The sequence below is a fragment of the Piliocolobus tephrosceles genome, chromosome 8 (assembly GCF_002776525.5).
Source record: "Piliocolobus tephrosceles isolate RC106 chromosome 8, ASM277652v3, whole genome shotgun sequence".
Lineage (NCBI taxonomy): Eukaryota > Metazoa > Chordata > Mammalia > Primates > Cercopithecidae > Piliocolobus > Piliocolobus tephrosceles.
Genome location: NC_045441.1, coordinates 81,328,023 through 81,344,080, shown reverse-complemented (window position 1 = coordinate 81,344,080; position 16,058 = coordinate 81,328,023). Strand labels below are relative to the sequence as shown.

At 35.6% G+C, this 16,058-nt stretch overlaps 1 protein-coding gene across 3 annotated transcripts in view; it reads left to right on the top strand.

The window, feature by feature from the left end:
* Nucleotides 1-16,058, top strand: part of CDK14 (cyclin dependent kinase 14) — a 606,291-nt gene that overhangs the window by 247,068 nt on the left and 343,165 nt on the right. For all 3 annotated transcript variants that reach the window (XM_023226593.3, XM_023226594.2, XM_023226596.2), the window contains one exon: nucleotides 11,480-11,574. In XM_023226593.3, the coding sequence (XP_023082361.1) occupies nucleotides 11,480-11,574 (95 nt within the window). The remainder of the gene's footprint in view (nucleotides 1-11,479; nucleotides 11,575-16,058) is intronic.

The window sequence follows — 16,058 nt, the reverse complement described above, 5'->3', positions numbered from 1 at the left end:
GTCTTGCCATGTTGCCCAGGCTGGCCCTGAACTCCTAAGCTCAAGTCATCCTCCCGCCTCCACCTTTCAAAATGCTGGGGTTACAGGTGTGAGCCACTGTGTCTAGCAAATCTTTTAACATTATTAGTTTTTTGTATTGAAGTAGTTTCCCTAGTATCAAGGAGATTTAGGATGTCTTTATTTTCAGAAAAAGTTGGAAGGAGTATATTATCAAGCTTATTAAATAACATTTTGCCATATGTAACTTTGCATAAACAATTTTATTATCACAGACTTCTAAAGGCTGAACACTTGTGATAAGTCACGCTACCCTTTATAGGTATGTTTGTATTCCTGTCTTGCTTTTATGTATTTCCAGATGTAGAATAGCCTCTTTCAAATGCTGCATTAGCTGGAATAATGTGAAGCAGGAAGTTAAATAGTTAAAATGAAAGAAATGAGCCCACTCAGAGGCTGGGATTCCCCATTCTTTATGATTGGAAGACCTTAATGCCTTTTCTTAGATTAAATATCTCATAAACATCCTGAACATTTGAGTGATGCTAGCATTGGCCAAGCATGATTATTAGCAGCTGAGCATTACTAAATACTGACAAGGAGGACAGGTACAAGTGGTAGAGAAGCAAACTGGGACTCTGTATTAGTGACCTTCATGTAAGTGGCAGAGCTCGCTCAAGCTGAGATGAACTTAGGTGCTCACAAGGCCAGTGCTGAGTAGAGTCAGCCTGAAGGATTTTAAGGCTTGTCCAGGTGTAGGAGGATGACTGCCTGTAGGTAGACTGACGCTTTGGGTAACACAGGCTCTGGTACTGTGGGCCTTCCAATGAACTGTGCTGTACTTTGTAGTTTTTTTAGCTTTGGCTTTGTTTCAGTCAAATGAAGTAGTGGTATGTTTGAAATTTTAATTCAGCTCCAACCAGAATCTGTAGTTATCTTTTATGGTCTTTTCTGTCTTTTCCTTCTGTGCTCATAATCAGTTTTCATTATGATCAGACCTGCTGGTTGTATGTATTTATCAAAGCACTGGTTCTAAAGCAATTTACAGCAAATCTTACTCTTTCACAGATTTTAGAATTGTTGTGGGATTGGAAAGGCCATATAATTACGACCTTACCAACAGTTCATTAATAATGAAAAACTTTGTTGGCTGACTTTTTTGGGCTTTTCAACTCAATAGGAAAAAACTGCACACATCAGAATACCATCAAATTTTCAGAATAAAGAATTTCCTTTGCCTTCTAGCTCAAGACTATAACTTTAAGTAGAATCTACCTCAGTAAGTAGCTTTCTGTGTGTGAGAAGGGGAGCACAAGAAAGAAAAGACAAAGATAGGCACTAGGCAAATGAGCTGAGCGACTGACTTCGCCTCTGTTGATATGCTTGTAGAGCAGCAAGTAGGTTGAAGTGCAACTAAATACATAAACACACACACACACATGCCATAAACATGCTACCCCTCTCCCTCTGTGAGAGCCATAGCACAGTGATTTTTAAACTTTAGGATGCATACATATTAAATGGACAATTTGGTCGAAATACAGAATATAAGCTTCATGAGAATAAGAGTTTTTTGTCTGTGTTTCTTGTTTTATCTCCAGTGCCTTGTGATTGGCATGTAGTAGATGTTAAATACATATATGTTGGGTGATTTGTGGGTTCCATCCTTATAAACGTATATTTGGTAGCTTTGGAATAGGACTCCATGAATCTGCATTGATACCAGGCACACCAGTTGACTTTGATGTAGTTGGTTGGTGGGCCATACTTTGGGAAGCACTGCATGCTGGGCCTGGGGCTGTGGCTGTTGTGAGTGGTTTACTTCTCCACAAAGGGAGGTGGGCTCTAAGTTGTTTAAGAATATGCTGCAGAACTACTTTGTTTTGTGGAGGAGTCTGACAATGCTTTTCCTCTTGACTACAGTCTTACAAAGTTGAGTGTCTTCTGTGCCTTTGGGTGCTGGGACTTGTAGCCATGCCAAAGGAGACGTTTTCTGACTTTAAACTTATCTGTAAAGGATACAGATGTGTAAATCTTATGTGTAAAAGCATACAATAGCTATTCACATACATTCATTTAAAGAGATGTTGATTTAAATCTATTCAGGCAGCAAGATCAGGCACAGTGGCTCATGCCTGTAATCCCAGCACTTTGGGAGGCCAAGGTAGAAGAATCACTTGAGCCCAGGAGTTCGAGACCAGCCTAAACAACATAGCAAAGCCTCATCTCTACAAATAATTAAAAACAAGCACGGTGGCTCAAACCTGTAATCCCAGCACTTTGGGAGGCCGAGACGGGCGGATCACTAGGTCAGGAGATCGAGACCATCCTGGCTAACACGGTGAAACCCTGTCTCTACTAAAAAAAAAAAAAAATACAAAAATCTAGCCGGGCGAGGTGGCGAGCGCCTGTAGTCCCAGCTACTGGGAAGGCTGAGGCAGGAGAATGGTGTAAACCTGGGAGGCGGAGTTTGCAGTGAGCTGAGATCCGGCCAAAAAAAACAAGCAAAAACATTAGCCAGGGGTGGTGGCAGGTGCCGGTGCCTGTGGTCCCAGCTGCTCAGGAGGATCACTTGAGCCTGGGCAGTTGAGCCTGCAATGAGCTGTGATTATACTTTGCACTCCAGCCTGGGCAATAGAGCGAGAACCCGCCTCTAAATAAATAAGTAAGTAAATAAATAAATAAATAACACATATGTAAATACCTAGTCAAACAGTAATAGCTAACATGATGTGAATGGTTATTCTTAACCAGAAAACATAAGGGGCTTGGTGCAAAACCACTCATCTTTTTTTTTTTTTTAATCACATACTTTGTAGTGTTCTTGTTAACCGTACATGTAATCCATGTGTGATAAAGTATAAAATAGTTACAATGAAGCAAACTGCCTAATGGCTATTAAACCTAGTTTTTATGGCCAGACCAAGATTAAAAAGTAAAAAACCTGTTATCAGGTCTTGCAGAAACCCTCAGTCCCTAAATTTTCTCTTCCTCCCGAAGACAGTACCTGGATTATAATGAACACCATTCCCACCCTTGTTGCTAAGTAAATTTCCTTTCTCCAGAAGTTACCAGCAAGATGTTTGCATTTGAGAAGAACCACATGTCTAGCATTTATGTAGTACCTGCATTTGTTTGGCTCCTTCCCATCACAAATAGCACCAAGATTAACTAGAGCATGGAACAGCAGAAGAGGGTCATTTACAGGTTGTACTAGCAGTAAATGGAGACAGTAAGATTGAGAATGTTTTGCACTGAGTAAATTTTAATGCAGGAAAGTAACTATTTAGAAAAGAAACAGATTTAACATGTTGGATTAATATGTGATATGAGAACAAATTACAGGCTGATACAGGGTCTGCAGTGTACCAGGATAGAAAAAGAGATCCTTAATATACATATTTCCACCAGTACCCAAGTGAGGAGGGATTAGAAGTGAAAAATATTACTGCAGTTATAATGATTCATTATAGTATTGTAGTTCCATATTGTGTAATTAAATGCCTGTATGCTTTTTATTTGATAGTGTTGTTTCAGTTCTTTAGCAAATTCACTTCTAATAAAAAACTTTTCCAGGTATCTCCTTTTTAGTATAAAAGCAATATATCTTTATCACAAACAATTCAAATGATGTAGAAAGATACATGTAGGATATTAAATTGTTTCTATATCTCTCTTCTCAGCTATAACTATAATTTGATGAATAGATTCTTCCTTTTGAAAAATGCAGTCGATTGGTGGTGATTTGGTAGCAGATTAACTGGTTTGAATATTAATGGTGGTAAAAATAACAATACATTTGTGAAAAAATTTAAATGCTTTGAATAGGTATATTCTACTAGGTTGGACTATATACAGTTGCTGTGTTAGTAGGTAAAAAATGTCAAATATTGGCAGTTTCATGTGGTCAAGCTATAGTGTTAGAGGACTGTGTTCTTTATAGTGATTTAGTAACCAGTTGATGTGGGCATGTGAGGCTGCAATGTGGAAATAGCCTGTATCTCACCACACTTTGCCAGTAGTCAGGTGATGGATAAATAGATATTGATGCTAAGGGAGAAATGGTTGAGGCTGTAATTTCCAGTGTCACATTTCAGTTCTATGATGTTAGGGAAATTAGAGAGAAGCAGAGCAGGAGAAATACGTAGTGGGATTGAACTTTTGCCCATCTCCAAAATGGAAAACTATAAGAAGCAAGTGGAAACAGTACACCTTTTCATAGATATAAAACAACTTACATAATATTTTAAAAGTATTCTTAACCTGTTGTATTACCTTTCCAATTTTGGATGACATCTGGTGAACAAAAAACATGTCTCTAAATCCTGAATGTGATTTTAGCTAAATTAAGATTGCATGACACCACATTTATTTTAACCTTATGTTTAGACTTGGCTATGACCTCTTTCCTCCATAACCCACAGTTGACTCTTTGTACACATGTGTGTATAAAGAATAAAAAGCAAATATGGGGTCAAACATTTAATTTTGTTTTTTAGCCTGATTCCTTTATTTTTTCATTTATTAGTTTATGGTTCTGTGTGTGGAGTGTTTATTATGTTAGATATCACTAAGGAGGAGGTCCAGACTGATCACAACCACAGTGTTCATCATTGCTCTCCCAGTGTTTAGGCCAAGCAAGCAGCATGCATTATAGAACCATGAACGCACTAACCTGGAGCTGTGCATCAGTGCTCAGTGTACGCACGTGTTCTTTCTCTGCTAGACTGTGTCCTCATTACAGGCAGTTAAACAAGCAATCCCGTCTCTTTTGTGCATGCATTTTTTTAGTCCACCCTTTATATTTCCCCTCAGAATATTTTAGCTATGAAAATATTCAGACTCCACTGGCAAGTAAGGGAGATGGAACTTAGTAGTTAAAAGTAGTTTTACTATTTGTAGTAAACGTGAATTTCAACAGCCTTAGATCTGTCAAGCTGTGGGCTTGAAGAAAAAGTTGATGTTTGTTGTGGGCTTGAGATATAGTTGGCTCCTTAGGTTTCATGGGTAGTCATTCTGAAAAAGTCAGGCAGCAATCCCTCTACTCCACTCTGCTGAGAAAGAACACAAAAGATGAAAGGAGCCTGTGAATGTCTTTTTTTCTCCCAGAGGCTAAAGGCGAAGTGATAGAGGATGGGCTGTGTGTCTTTGTAATCTCTTTTTTCCTACTAGGACATCAAATAATGACCTAGAAAATTTTCTCAAATATTAAAGGTTTTTTTTCCCTTTATTAACATTAAAAAAAAAAAACAAAATAAAACAAAAAACAAAACAAAACAAAAAAAAAAACACCACTACAGTGGGTATCTGATAAAATGAACTTATTCTGATTTTCTGTATTATTTCAAAATTTATTTTAATCATGATGGGACTATAGTTCATTTCTTCCAAGTTGGAGTGAACAATTAAGATGTTTATTCTCAAAGTGGGATGCCAAGCTTTGAATATGGCTGCTGAATATGAATCTGAATCCTTCTGCCAACCCAAGGGAAGGCTCTCCCTGCATCCCTCTATTCTACTGGGACTTTGTCAGAGCACAGCTACCTCTATGAGCAAATGTTTTTCTGTTTTTGTATGGTTTTGACACCATAGTCCCCAAACTATTGTTATAATTTTCACCCTTTACTCTAATTACAAGTCTTTTGCATCATGTGCAATTTTACCTTTTCAAATCTCACTGGTGAAATAAATTTAAAACATTGCAGTATGTTTACCTAAAATTTATGATGAAACCAAGAGTGCTTGAATTACTAATGCTAATGTTACAGCATTTTTGTAGGTAAACAATGACAGAATAACATGTCCTGTGTTTATGATATTGTTAGGATTACAAGGAGTATGATTTTTACAGTGTTTGTCTTGATGAGGGAGACACATTGGCTCTAGAACTTGTAGGTGTTAATCTCTGGACTGACGTGGCAGCTAGGAGACTCCCTTGCCTTGCTAACAGCAGGAACTGTAGTATCTGGCACCTCGCTGGGACCAGTGGCTGCTGCCTTTGGCAGCCTCAAAGTTAGTCATGTCTGTCACCTACTGTGATGTTGGTACATATCGTAGGCTGTTTTCTGTCCATTAATGCCATTTTTCTGCCATCAGCTTTGAAATTAGTGACTCTGTCCTTTTCCCAGTATGAATTCATTATGTTAATCTCAAAGCAAGAGGGTTTGTTTCAAATTCAGATATTGATATTTATTTAACTGACAGTGTGTTTCGAAAGTTTATATAAATATATTCTGAAATCTAAAATCTGTCATAATTATTGAGATTTATTAGGATGTAATGTGGAGGCTTTGATGTTTCATGTAAGTGGTCAAAAATATAATATGAAAAATGACATGATACTTTTCTATAATATTTAGCCACTTTCAGGAAAAACATTTTCTTCCCAAGGTGAATGTTGGCAGGAATTTGATTTTACTGAAATTGTGGGACAAGCACAGTAGGAAATGATGGGTGTGAAGATACTACTTTGAGAAACGAGAAACAATTTACATGTAAGTGGTAAGAGAAGAAAGACAATAATTGGGGAAAAACGTTGAAAAAAGTCCTGTGTCAAAGTATCCTCTGGGTATGAGATTCTCACTGAAGTGAAAGCTTTAATACCTTTATGGAGTTGTTGCCAATAAGGATGGATCATCTCTGAATTTGACAACCTGAGGTATTAACTTGAAAAGTGGAATTGGATGAGATTGCAAATAATGTTCAATAATATGTTTCCAAAACTCGCTTCACAAAGCCATTGCCCTTCTTAAAACATGATATTCAGGGGCCCTTAATTCATTTGATCTGAAAAGTTCCTGTGCAGGCTAGGTGTTATGTACCATACCTTGCCATCATTTAAAAATACCCTGCTGTGGTTTGAAATAATGATCTCGGAGGATGTGTGCACCTCAGAAGACTGGTGCTGAAGCAGGTATTCCTTTTAAAATGAGCCTATGTGATCCCCAGATTAATATCTGAAAGCTAGCTACGAAATAAAGTTTTAATTGCCTAAGGCTACTGGCTAGTTGAATAATTAAAAGAAGGAAGAAAGTAAATTATTAGAATTAACAATACTAAACTCTATGGTAAATCTGCACTCCTTCCTCAATGCAAGCCTCCTTTCCATAGTGATTGTTTCTTCAAAGTTAATGTGCTGTGATTTTACAGTGTTACTGTAATTACTTTTTCACTTGAGTGCTGGTTTATAAAACTCAGATAAAATAAGCCTGTAGATATTTTTACAATAAGGCTTTTAGTGTGCAAAACTAAGTTTCCCTTGACAGATATGTGTAGGGCAGAAGAGAAGACCTCTCTTCCATAGTTAGCATCTACTTCTCTTGCCTGGGAATATACGCTGATGCTCCAGATTCAGTTCCAGAGGGAACACACTTCTTATTGCCTTCCACACTGATTGGTTATCAGACTGAATGGCCTTCTTTTGACCAATATGTGTTTATATAAGTTTATGTTGGGATGAAGGATTTAGTATATTGTTGTGAAACAGGTTTGCTTGGGGGAAGACGATGGAAATTCATAGCAATAACAATAATTCTGATAACACGAGCTCACATTCGTGGAGGTAATACTCGAACTTAATGTACTACTGAGTCCTAAGTACTTTATTTCTGCCTTCTCTGATGACTGTCTAGTGTAGACTCATTTGCATGGTATTTATATATCTAAAATGTTATTTGAGTGAAATATTAAATAATTGAAATTTATTTTAATATGTTAAAACATGGGTAAATCTCTTAATTTTATTTTTTTTAACAGACTTTACATTTTAGAGCAGTTTTAGGTTCATAGCAAAGTTGATTGGAAAGTACAGAGAGTTTCCACATATTTTCCATCCTCCACATATACACGGCCTTCCCAGCTATCAGAATCCCCAGCCAGAGTGATACATTTGTTGCAGTTAATGAACTTATAATATTAACACATCATTACCCAGATTTCATCGTTTACATGAAAGTTCACTCTTGGTGCTGTAAATCTCTCTTTAAAGATATGGCCTTGCTGTATTATTATTTGCCAAGGGATCAAGGACCTGCTCAGGGCCACCAGAGCCCTGAGTATATTTATTAATCTGATATTAATAAATAATAATATATTAATATTTTAATATATTATATTAATATTAAAATATAATAAATAACATTAATATTTATTAATCTGAATAAATATTTGATTAATAAATGAATTACTACAAGTTATTGATAGAATATAGGCAGAATATTTTTTGTTTTTTTTCTCTTCAGATTTTATAGATTCTTAAACAAAAACCAAAATGAAGACATAGTGTTTTTAATGTAACGGTAAAGAGGCAACTTCTGTGTTTTGAGTACTCTACTTGAATTGTCATTGCTGTAGAGAGAAATAATTTTGATTATTTTTGTTTTTACTCAGGTATGAAGAATTTATTCTTAAATTAATACTCATGCTTATGAGTGTATAAATGCTCATATATTAATTTAATAAAGGTTTCAGTTACTTAATCGGATGGGCTACTTGCAATGTACAATTTTTTTTGACATCTTTTCTCCTGCCTTTCACAGTTCTTTTATTCTTACATGGAGTTAGAAAGATGTAAGACTAAATTCACCACCTAAGTTTAATAAATAATGTTTTGTAAATATATTTATGTCATTTGACCCTGTAATTCTATTTTTCACAATTTATTATAAGGAGATAATCCAAAAGGAAGAAAACAAAGTGCCCAGTGATATCTTTTATGGTATTATTTATAAACATAAATCTTAATCTAAAATTTCTTTGAGATAAGCAGTGTTGCAAAGAATCTGATTATGGAGATGTGGTATATCTCATTCCTTTTTTTTTCTTTTTTTTTTTTTTTTGAGACAGAGTCTCGCTATGTTGCCAGGGTGGAGTGCAGTGGTGCGATCTCAGCTCACTGCAACCTCCACCTCCCAGGTTCCATTGATTCTCCTGCCTCAGCCTTCCAAGTATCTGGGATTACAGGCACGTGCCACCATGCTCGGCTAATATTTGTATTTTTAGTAGAGACGGAGTTTCACCATGTTGGCCAGGATGGTCTCAATCTTTTGACCTTGTGATCTGCCTGTCTAGGCCTCCCAAAGTGCTGGGATTACAGGCATGAGCCACTGTGCTCCTTTCAAAGGAAAGGAGACTTGCATTGAGGAAGGAGTGCAGTTTAAGAGGTAAAGCCAGCTATTCCTTGCCAATGTCTTGAAATTGCTAGCATTAGCTGCTGTTCTTCTCTGGGTTTTTAGAGGAGTAGATACCCGGAGGCTCTATGTGGAAACTGAGTTTTATCAGCCTAAGGTTTGGGCCTAGTGCTAGTCTCAGAGTCAAAGGAAGATTGGTCAAACTTGAGGAAGAGCTGCTAGGTAGCAGCAGGCTCTACTTATTCAGAGTAGCCACCCCAACCCCTGAGGACCCCAGATGCATGACATTCAGTAAATTTGAGTTCTTACTATGCTTTAGACCTTGATCCAGGAGCAGAGATATGTCAATGGGAGGGGAAATAAAAGAATCCTGTTCCTATGAGAGAAGGGGTTTGGAGGACAGTTAATGACGGTTTTCTGATCTTGAATCTTCCCACTCATACTTCTCCAAAAGTCATAAATCGAACAAGGAGAACAAATAAAAACAGACCACTCATACCTTTAAGAGCATTAGGAGACAGCAACAAGCCTGTGATGGCAAAGAATGACACAGGGGAAGCTGAGAGAGGCTTTAGAAGCTGTGAAAAACAGTACAGGGGTGTGGAGTGTGGAGGATTTAATCAAATCACAAGCAAAATTATTCCAGAAAAAGCTAGAATGCTGGGTAGTTCATTCACAGCACTGGATGCAGGAAAGGAGGCTGAAAGTGCCTGGAATTGGCAGCTGTTGGAAAGCATTACTTCTAGCGGAGAGTCATATAGAGAGAGAAAGGGTGGTTCCCCTTAAGACAGGATAGTGAAAGTAAACAAGGAAGGAAAAGGGAGAAATTTAGGATCCTGTGGAAATGAAAAAGAAACAAGACAACCCAAACCTTTTTTCTTTCGCTTCCCAGTGCCAGCTGTAAAAACTACATAGAAGAAGGCAAAGGTGACAGAAAAAAAGACTCTCAGATTAGGAACCAGTCCATTAAATAAATAGGAGTAGAATAAAGTATCCCACCTGTACCCAAAACTACTCTCAAAAATTGAAAATAGCAATTAGTGCATTTAAGTTGCAAAAACTCTTGCAAAAAGTCAACCATAAAATTAAAACTGTGCATAACACTGAAATATGAATTGGATATATGAATTCATGCTTTTTGGTGTATGAAACAAACAAACAAGCCTACCTTCAGTTGGAAGTACAAAAGCTAAGTAGAGAAATGGACAAAAAATAAAATGAAATAAAATTAGAGTTAATTGAACTTCTGGCAAGTATAGAAGAAAAGGAAAAATCAAATCAGAAGTGAAGAGTAAATTGCAAGGTACCTAAAGGAAAAACAGACTCAAATGGCAGGTGGTAACCCAACATATTAATATTTACATTAAATATAAATGGTCTAAACATTAAAATGAAAAGTCAGAGATTGGCAAAATGTATTTAAAAATGTAACCAAACCATATACTATCTACAAGAAACTTCAACTGTGTGATATCAGTAGGACTGAAAAGAAAAGGATGGGAAAAGATACACCAGGTAAATGCTAAATCAAGAGAATGGTGGATGACTATACAAAGAGAACTTCAGAGCAATGAAATTTACTAGGAGTAAAGAGGACATTAGGTATTGATAAAATGATCAATTCACAAAGAAGACATAGCAATCCTAAACATGTATTCAGTAAACAACGGAGCTTCATAATACAAAAAGCAAAAACAGGCAGAACTCAAATGACTAATTGACAGATCCGCCATTACAGTTGAGGATGCCAGTATGCCTCTCTCAGTAGTTCATAGAACTATTATTCAGAAAATTAGTAAGGGTATATTAATAGAAGAACTCAATGATACTATTAAATAATAGGATCAAATTGACATTTGTAGAACTCCCCACCCATCATCAGCAGAATACAGGTTCCATACCTATGGAATGTATACCACAATAAACCATATTCTGGATAATAAACTATACAAGTTTAAGGAATTGAAACCATACCAAGTATTTTCCCTGACCAGAATGAAACCTAAGAGGGATTAATAACAGATGACAGGTAAAATAACTGAAGGAGGTTTTATCTAAATGAAAACCTTGTTTTTCTGGCCAGGCACTGTGTTATACACCTGTAATCCCAGCTTGTTAAGAGGCTGAAGAACGAGGATCACTTGAACCCAGGAGTTTGAGACCAGCCTGGGCAACATAGTGAGACCCCATCTCAAAGAAAGTCTTGTTTTTCTACCCTTCATTTTGAATTGTTATTGACTTGGAACATGTGAAAATAGATATCTCTCATCTGATAGTGTGCTAAAATTATAATGATACGTATTAGTTGATTGTTATCCATGATAAATTGTTTCTCTGTCCATTTTATTTTACAGCTTCTCTGTTGAAAGGACTAAAACATGCTAACATAGTGCTACTTCATGACATCATCCATACCAAGGAGACGCTGACACTTGTGTTTGAATATGTGGTAAGTAAAATAAGACTTTTAAATTTAGACATTTAAAATATGAATGAAATTCATGTGGTGTTATAGAGTTTTATTTTTAGATTGCTGTACTCAAGTTAATATTTTATCTGAATACATGAGAATTGTAATTTTGTATAAAATAATGGCCCTATAAGAGATTATTGAATGATATGTATCTTAAAAGAAAAACTCAGAAAAATGTTAACTAGAATTTTTACCAGATATGTTATCTATTTATAACCTATTTGTTACTAGGATACATTGTAATTTTTAGGTTTATTACGTAGGATTCAACAGCCTGATGGTGATCATTATCAAAGAAAGCTCATAGGCAATAAGAATGGTTTTTTATTTTTGGACTTGTAACTTGGTGTCTCAAAAGCATGCTTATTAAGATCTGTATGTATACCTGTGTGTGTGTATGTGTGTGTGTGTGTTTAGGAAAGCCTGATACTTACAGTTTAGACTTCAAAGTTTTCCCCCTCAGTTGGTATTTCAGCTATTAATTAAAACTTCCAGTTGCATCCACACAATGTAATGATCTTATCGTGTGAGATTATTACTGCTAGAAGACTTGGAGTTGAACTCATAATTAATCCTTCTCCATTTCTCTTAAAAAACATATGGTATTTGTGTAGCACTACTTCAGCATTTAACTGTGGAATCGTGAAATGTAACCATGATAATTAACATCCCAATTTTCACAGATGTTCTAAGAACATGTAATTTATAGGACACAAATGACATCAGGGCAGACATTTATTTAGAAGAAGAGCTGTTGGTATTGTCAGTGTATTAGGACCCCATTTTGTAATTACCACACTACTTTTTAAAAAATTTGAAGTACTTTCCATTTTTCCTTAAAAATAAGAATGAATATTTGCAACATTTTTATTTTGCTAATGTCTGCCTGTGTCTGTTTGCCATTTGAAAATTGTTGTCTTATGAAGAAGCCATTTATCTTGTCTATTTACATATAAATGATAGATACATTTGAATAATATGGTAATGTGACTGCAAGGACAGCTAGAGCTGAGCAGTTGCATATATTATGTGGTACCAAGAATGGATGCAGATTCACACATCAATGCAAACATAATTTCTTTTGTTTAATCCATGATTTTGAAGTTAATAATGTATTCCAGCTGATTTAGACTTGGAACTTTTGATTCGTACTTTTGAGAATGTCTAGTTTACATATTTCAGTTAAATCTAGATTTTCCTTACTATGTTTGACTTTTGCAATGTTTTGTAGAAAAGAGATTTCAAAAATGTACTTATTCTGTCCCTCAAATTAGATAATTAAATTAAAAGGAAGGAAAGTAGCTTGTGCACCAAAATCAGTAATATTGGTAAAGAAACTAATAAAAATAATGTGAAAATATGTCCTCTAAATCTTAAAAAATAATGAAATATATTTATGGGGCTAAAATGTACATATTAGATCAAGTGTCATTTGATGATTTTTTATTTGTGTTGTTGCCAAATAAAAGGAAGTAAATTCACTGCCCTGCATTATTTACTGATTAAGACTGACTTTTAAACATAATCACTTTTCTTTGTGTGAGTGAAATTTTCCATAGTCCCAGTTGTTATGGAGACATCCCATGTCCTTTTAAATCAACCACTTAATAATATGGGTACATGCAGTATCTACAGTAACATTTTGTTCCCAACTTCTCCATGGGGTTCGGACATCATATAGATTACTCTTGTCTCTTTTAGAGAATAGGCCAACTTGGGTCATTTTTGGCTTATGATTGCCCTGCCTCTGCTTCTGCTGTCCTCTCTACCTGTGTTGCCTAACTTTTACACTGCTTCTTTGCCTTTCTCCTTTCTGCCTTTCTTTTTCTATCTTTTCCTATTCTCATCATTTTGTTTTTTGCTGCTATATGTGAAGTTTGTTTTGTTTTTGTGCATTTTTAGTAAAAGATGTTTAGTTGAATTCCTGAAATCAGCATTTGGTGAAAAAAACAGCTTCAGCTTATAGATATTTCTTAGGATAGTCTTCTCATTTAGGGTGGGAAGGTGTAGATTTCTCAGCAGAATTAGTCTATTTGGCAATTGCCCAGTTCAAAAATAACTTCCCTGAATATTACCTAAAGTTTTTATTTCCTTGACACAAGTTTCCTATTGCTTGTTCTTTGTAAATATTTGGATATCTCAAGAAAAATTAAGGTTCTTATATACCTTTATGGATTGTTTTAATCAGATTGCTTTCCTCACAGTATCTAGCAGAAAGAAACTCTACTCTCCTTGCATGTTTTGAAGCAGTGGGAAGGCAATAATAATTTTTAAACATTAAGTGCCTTGGAAATTAGAGCAGATTGTGAGTGGCATAAGGTAGGAAACAGGAGGGCACCGTGGGCTTGGGATGAATAAGTGAGGGCCACAGAAAGAGAGGTGAAAGAATGCTTAAGATAAATATGGCCACAATAATAAAACCCAACAGCTGAAATTTACAGAGTTTTATGCTGAGCACTGGGCGGAGGGCTTACATTCATTGTCACTTTTGGTGTTTTCAACAGCCTCATGGAACTGTAAATATCACCATTTTGCAAAGGAGAAACCTAAAGGTTAGGGAGATGAAGCAGTTATTTCCAAGTTATTGTAGTTTGTAAGATAGACCCAGGCCCATCCTAACTGGACTGTTATAGCTCCTGTTTATTTTTATAAATTTTAGTTAGCCTAGGTCTTTGGTCAGAAGAGTAAAAGGAAACTCTCTTCTTTCTTTCCATAACCTTCCTTTATTCTATACTTAATATCCTGAGTGCAGTTAAGTCCTAAAAACAGTAAAACTGCTTCATAGTTTGAATAAGTTTTGTAGACTGGCCAAAATCCTGTCCATTTAAACTTTTACTTCAATTACAAAATGTGTTTTTAGTTTCCATAAAGCAAACTTGTAAGTCATAGTATTGCCGCATATATGCCACTAGGGTCTTCTGAAATGCGCGCCCACACACACAACTTTGTCAGCAAGTTCTAAGATCAGTATCAAACAATTTAATTTAAAATTTCTAAAACTTAATAACGTTGCTGTATTTCAGAATTATTAATATCAAATAAATTTTCTAAACAATGTTGATTTTGTAGTTCCGTGTAATTCATTGTAGCCTTTTTTGAGGGACGTACCAGTGTAAGTTAAACAGTGGGAAAAACTAATACCCCATGCTTTTTAAAACCCTGGATATGAAGGGAAAGTAAAATAATTTAAGATTTATTAGGTACTATTGTATTTTTCCTTTTGATTTCACAATTAAGTTTTCAAGGGCTTTTTGAGATACCTATGTCATTCAAGTTTTACCAAATGAAAGGTTCTTATTTATGATAATGTATACTTACTACAAATGTATTTTTTTGCCTTTAAAGGAGAACTGTAAGCCTAGTTGCTTTATATTATTGCTACGTATGGCATTTTAGGTTTTATAAAAGCCTTCTGCAGGCTAGAATAATGAAATAAGTGGTAAAAATTTAGTGATGTGAAAGAATACTCAAGGAAATGACTTTGAAGGTCATTATTAAAGTGGTTTAGTGGCTAATAGGATATTGTTGATGTAGGCTTTCTTTTGAGTAACAGGAAAAGCTTTACAGACCTAAAGTGTTCTGTAATTTAGATTCTTATACAGTTTCAAAGTCTGTAGATACTACGATCTGGAAGCCGCAAGGTTGGGAACCCCTTAGGAAATGTGCTCCTTAAGTTGCTCATGTTGCCACTGGGTAACATGTAGGCCCCTCTGATGCATGGTTTTGACTACAGTTATTTCCAAGGTCTTGTAAGGTTGTAAGATATACCTAGGCAGTTGGGTCTAATATGTCAAATGTGAAGGAACACCTTAAACCAAGGAGTGGCTCAGTTAGCTTGAAAAGAATTCTCGTTCACAGTGGTCTAAAATATTGTTATAGCTATCTTTTTTCCCTATACAGGTTTAAGACTTGGAAGAGAAGGATAGAAAATGTAGCTCAGAATCATTGACTCCAGAATATATTTAGTTGTGAAAGTTCTAACAAATTTTTCTTCTACTTAAACAGAAAGTTAAGCAATTTAGTTTTTATTTTCTTTGCCAAAGACAAATAAGTGCCATATTATCCTATTTAACACCATGCTGAGAAATTTAAAACAGATCCCATGAGTGAAAATAAGAATGATAATAGCAAACATGATTATGTAAATATATTGCCATTAAGCTAATAACTATTCTATTTTAAATTACAGAAGAGCAAAGCATATGTAGCAGCATTTTTCATTACATATTTAATAATTACATACAAGTAGAAATCAAAATAGAATTATTATTACCAGGGAATGAGGAGGAGGGGAAAATAGGGAGTTGCTCAATGGGTGTAAAGTTTCAGGTTTTTTTTTGGATACAAGATGGATGATAAAAGTTCCAGTCATAAGTTCCAGAGAGCTACCACACACCATAGTGCGTATGGTTTAACAATATGATATTGTGCACTTGCAATTTTGGTAGGAGAGTAAATTT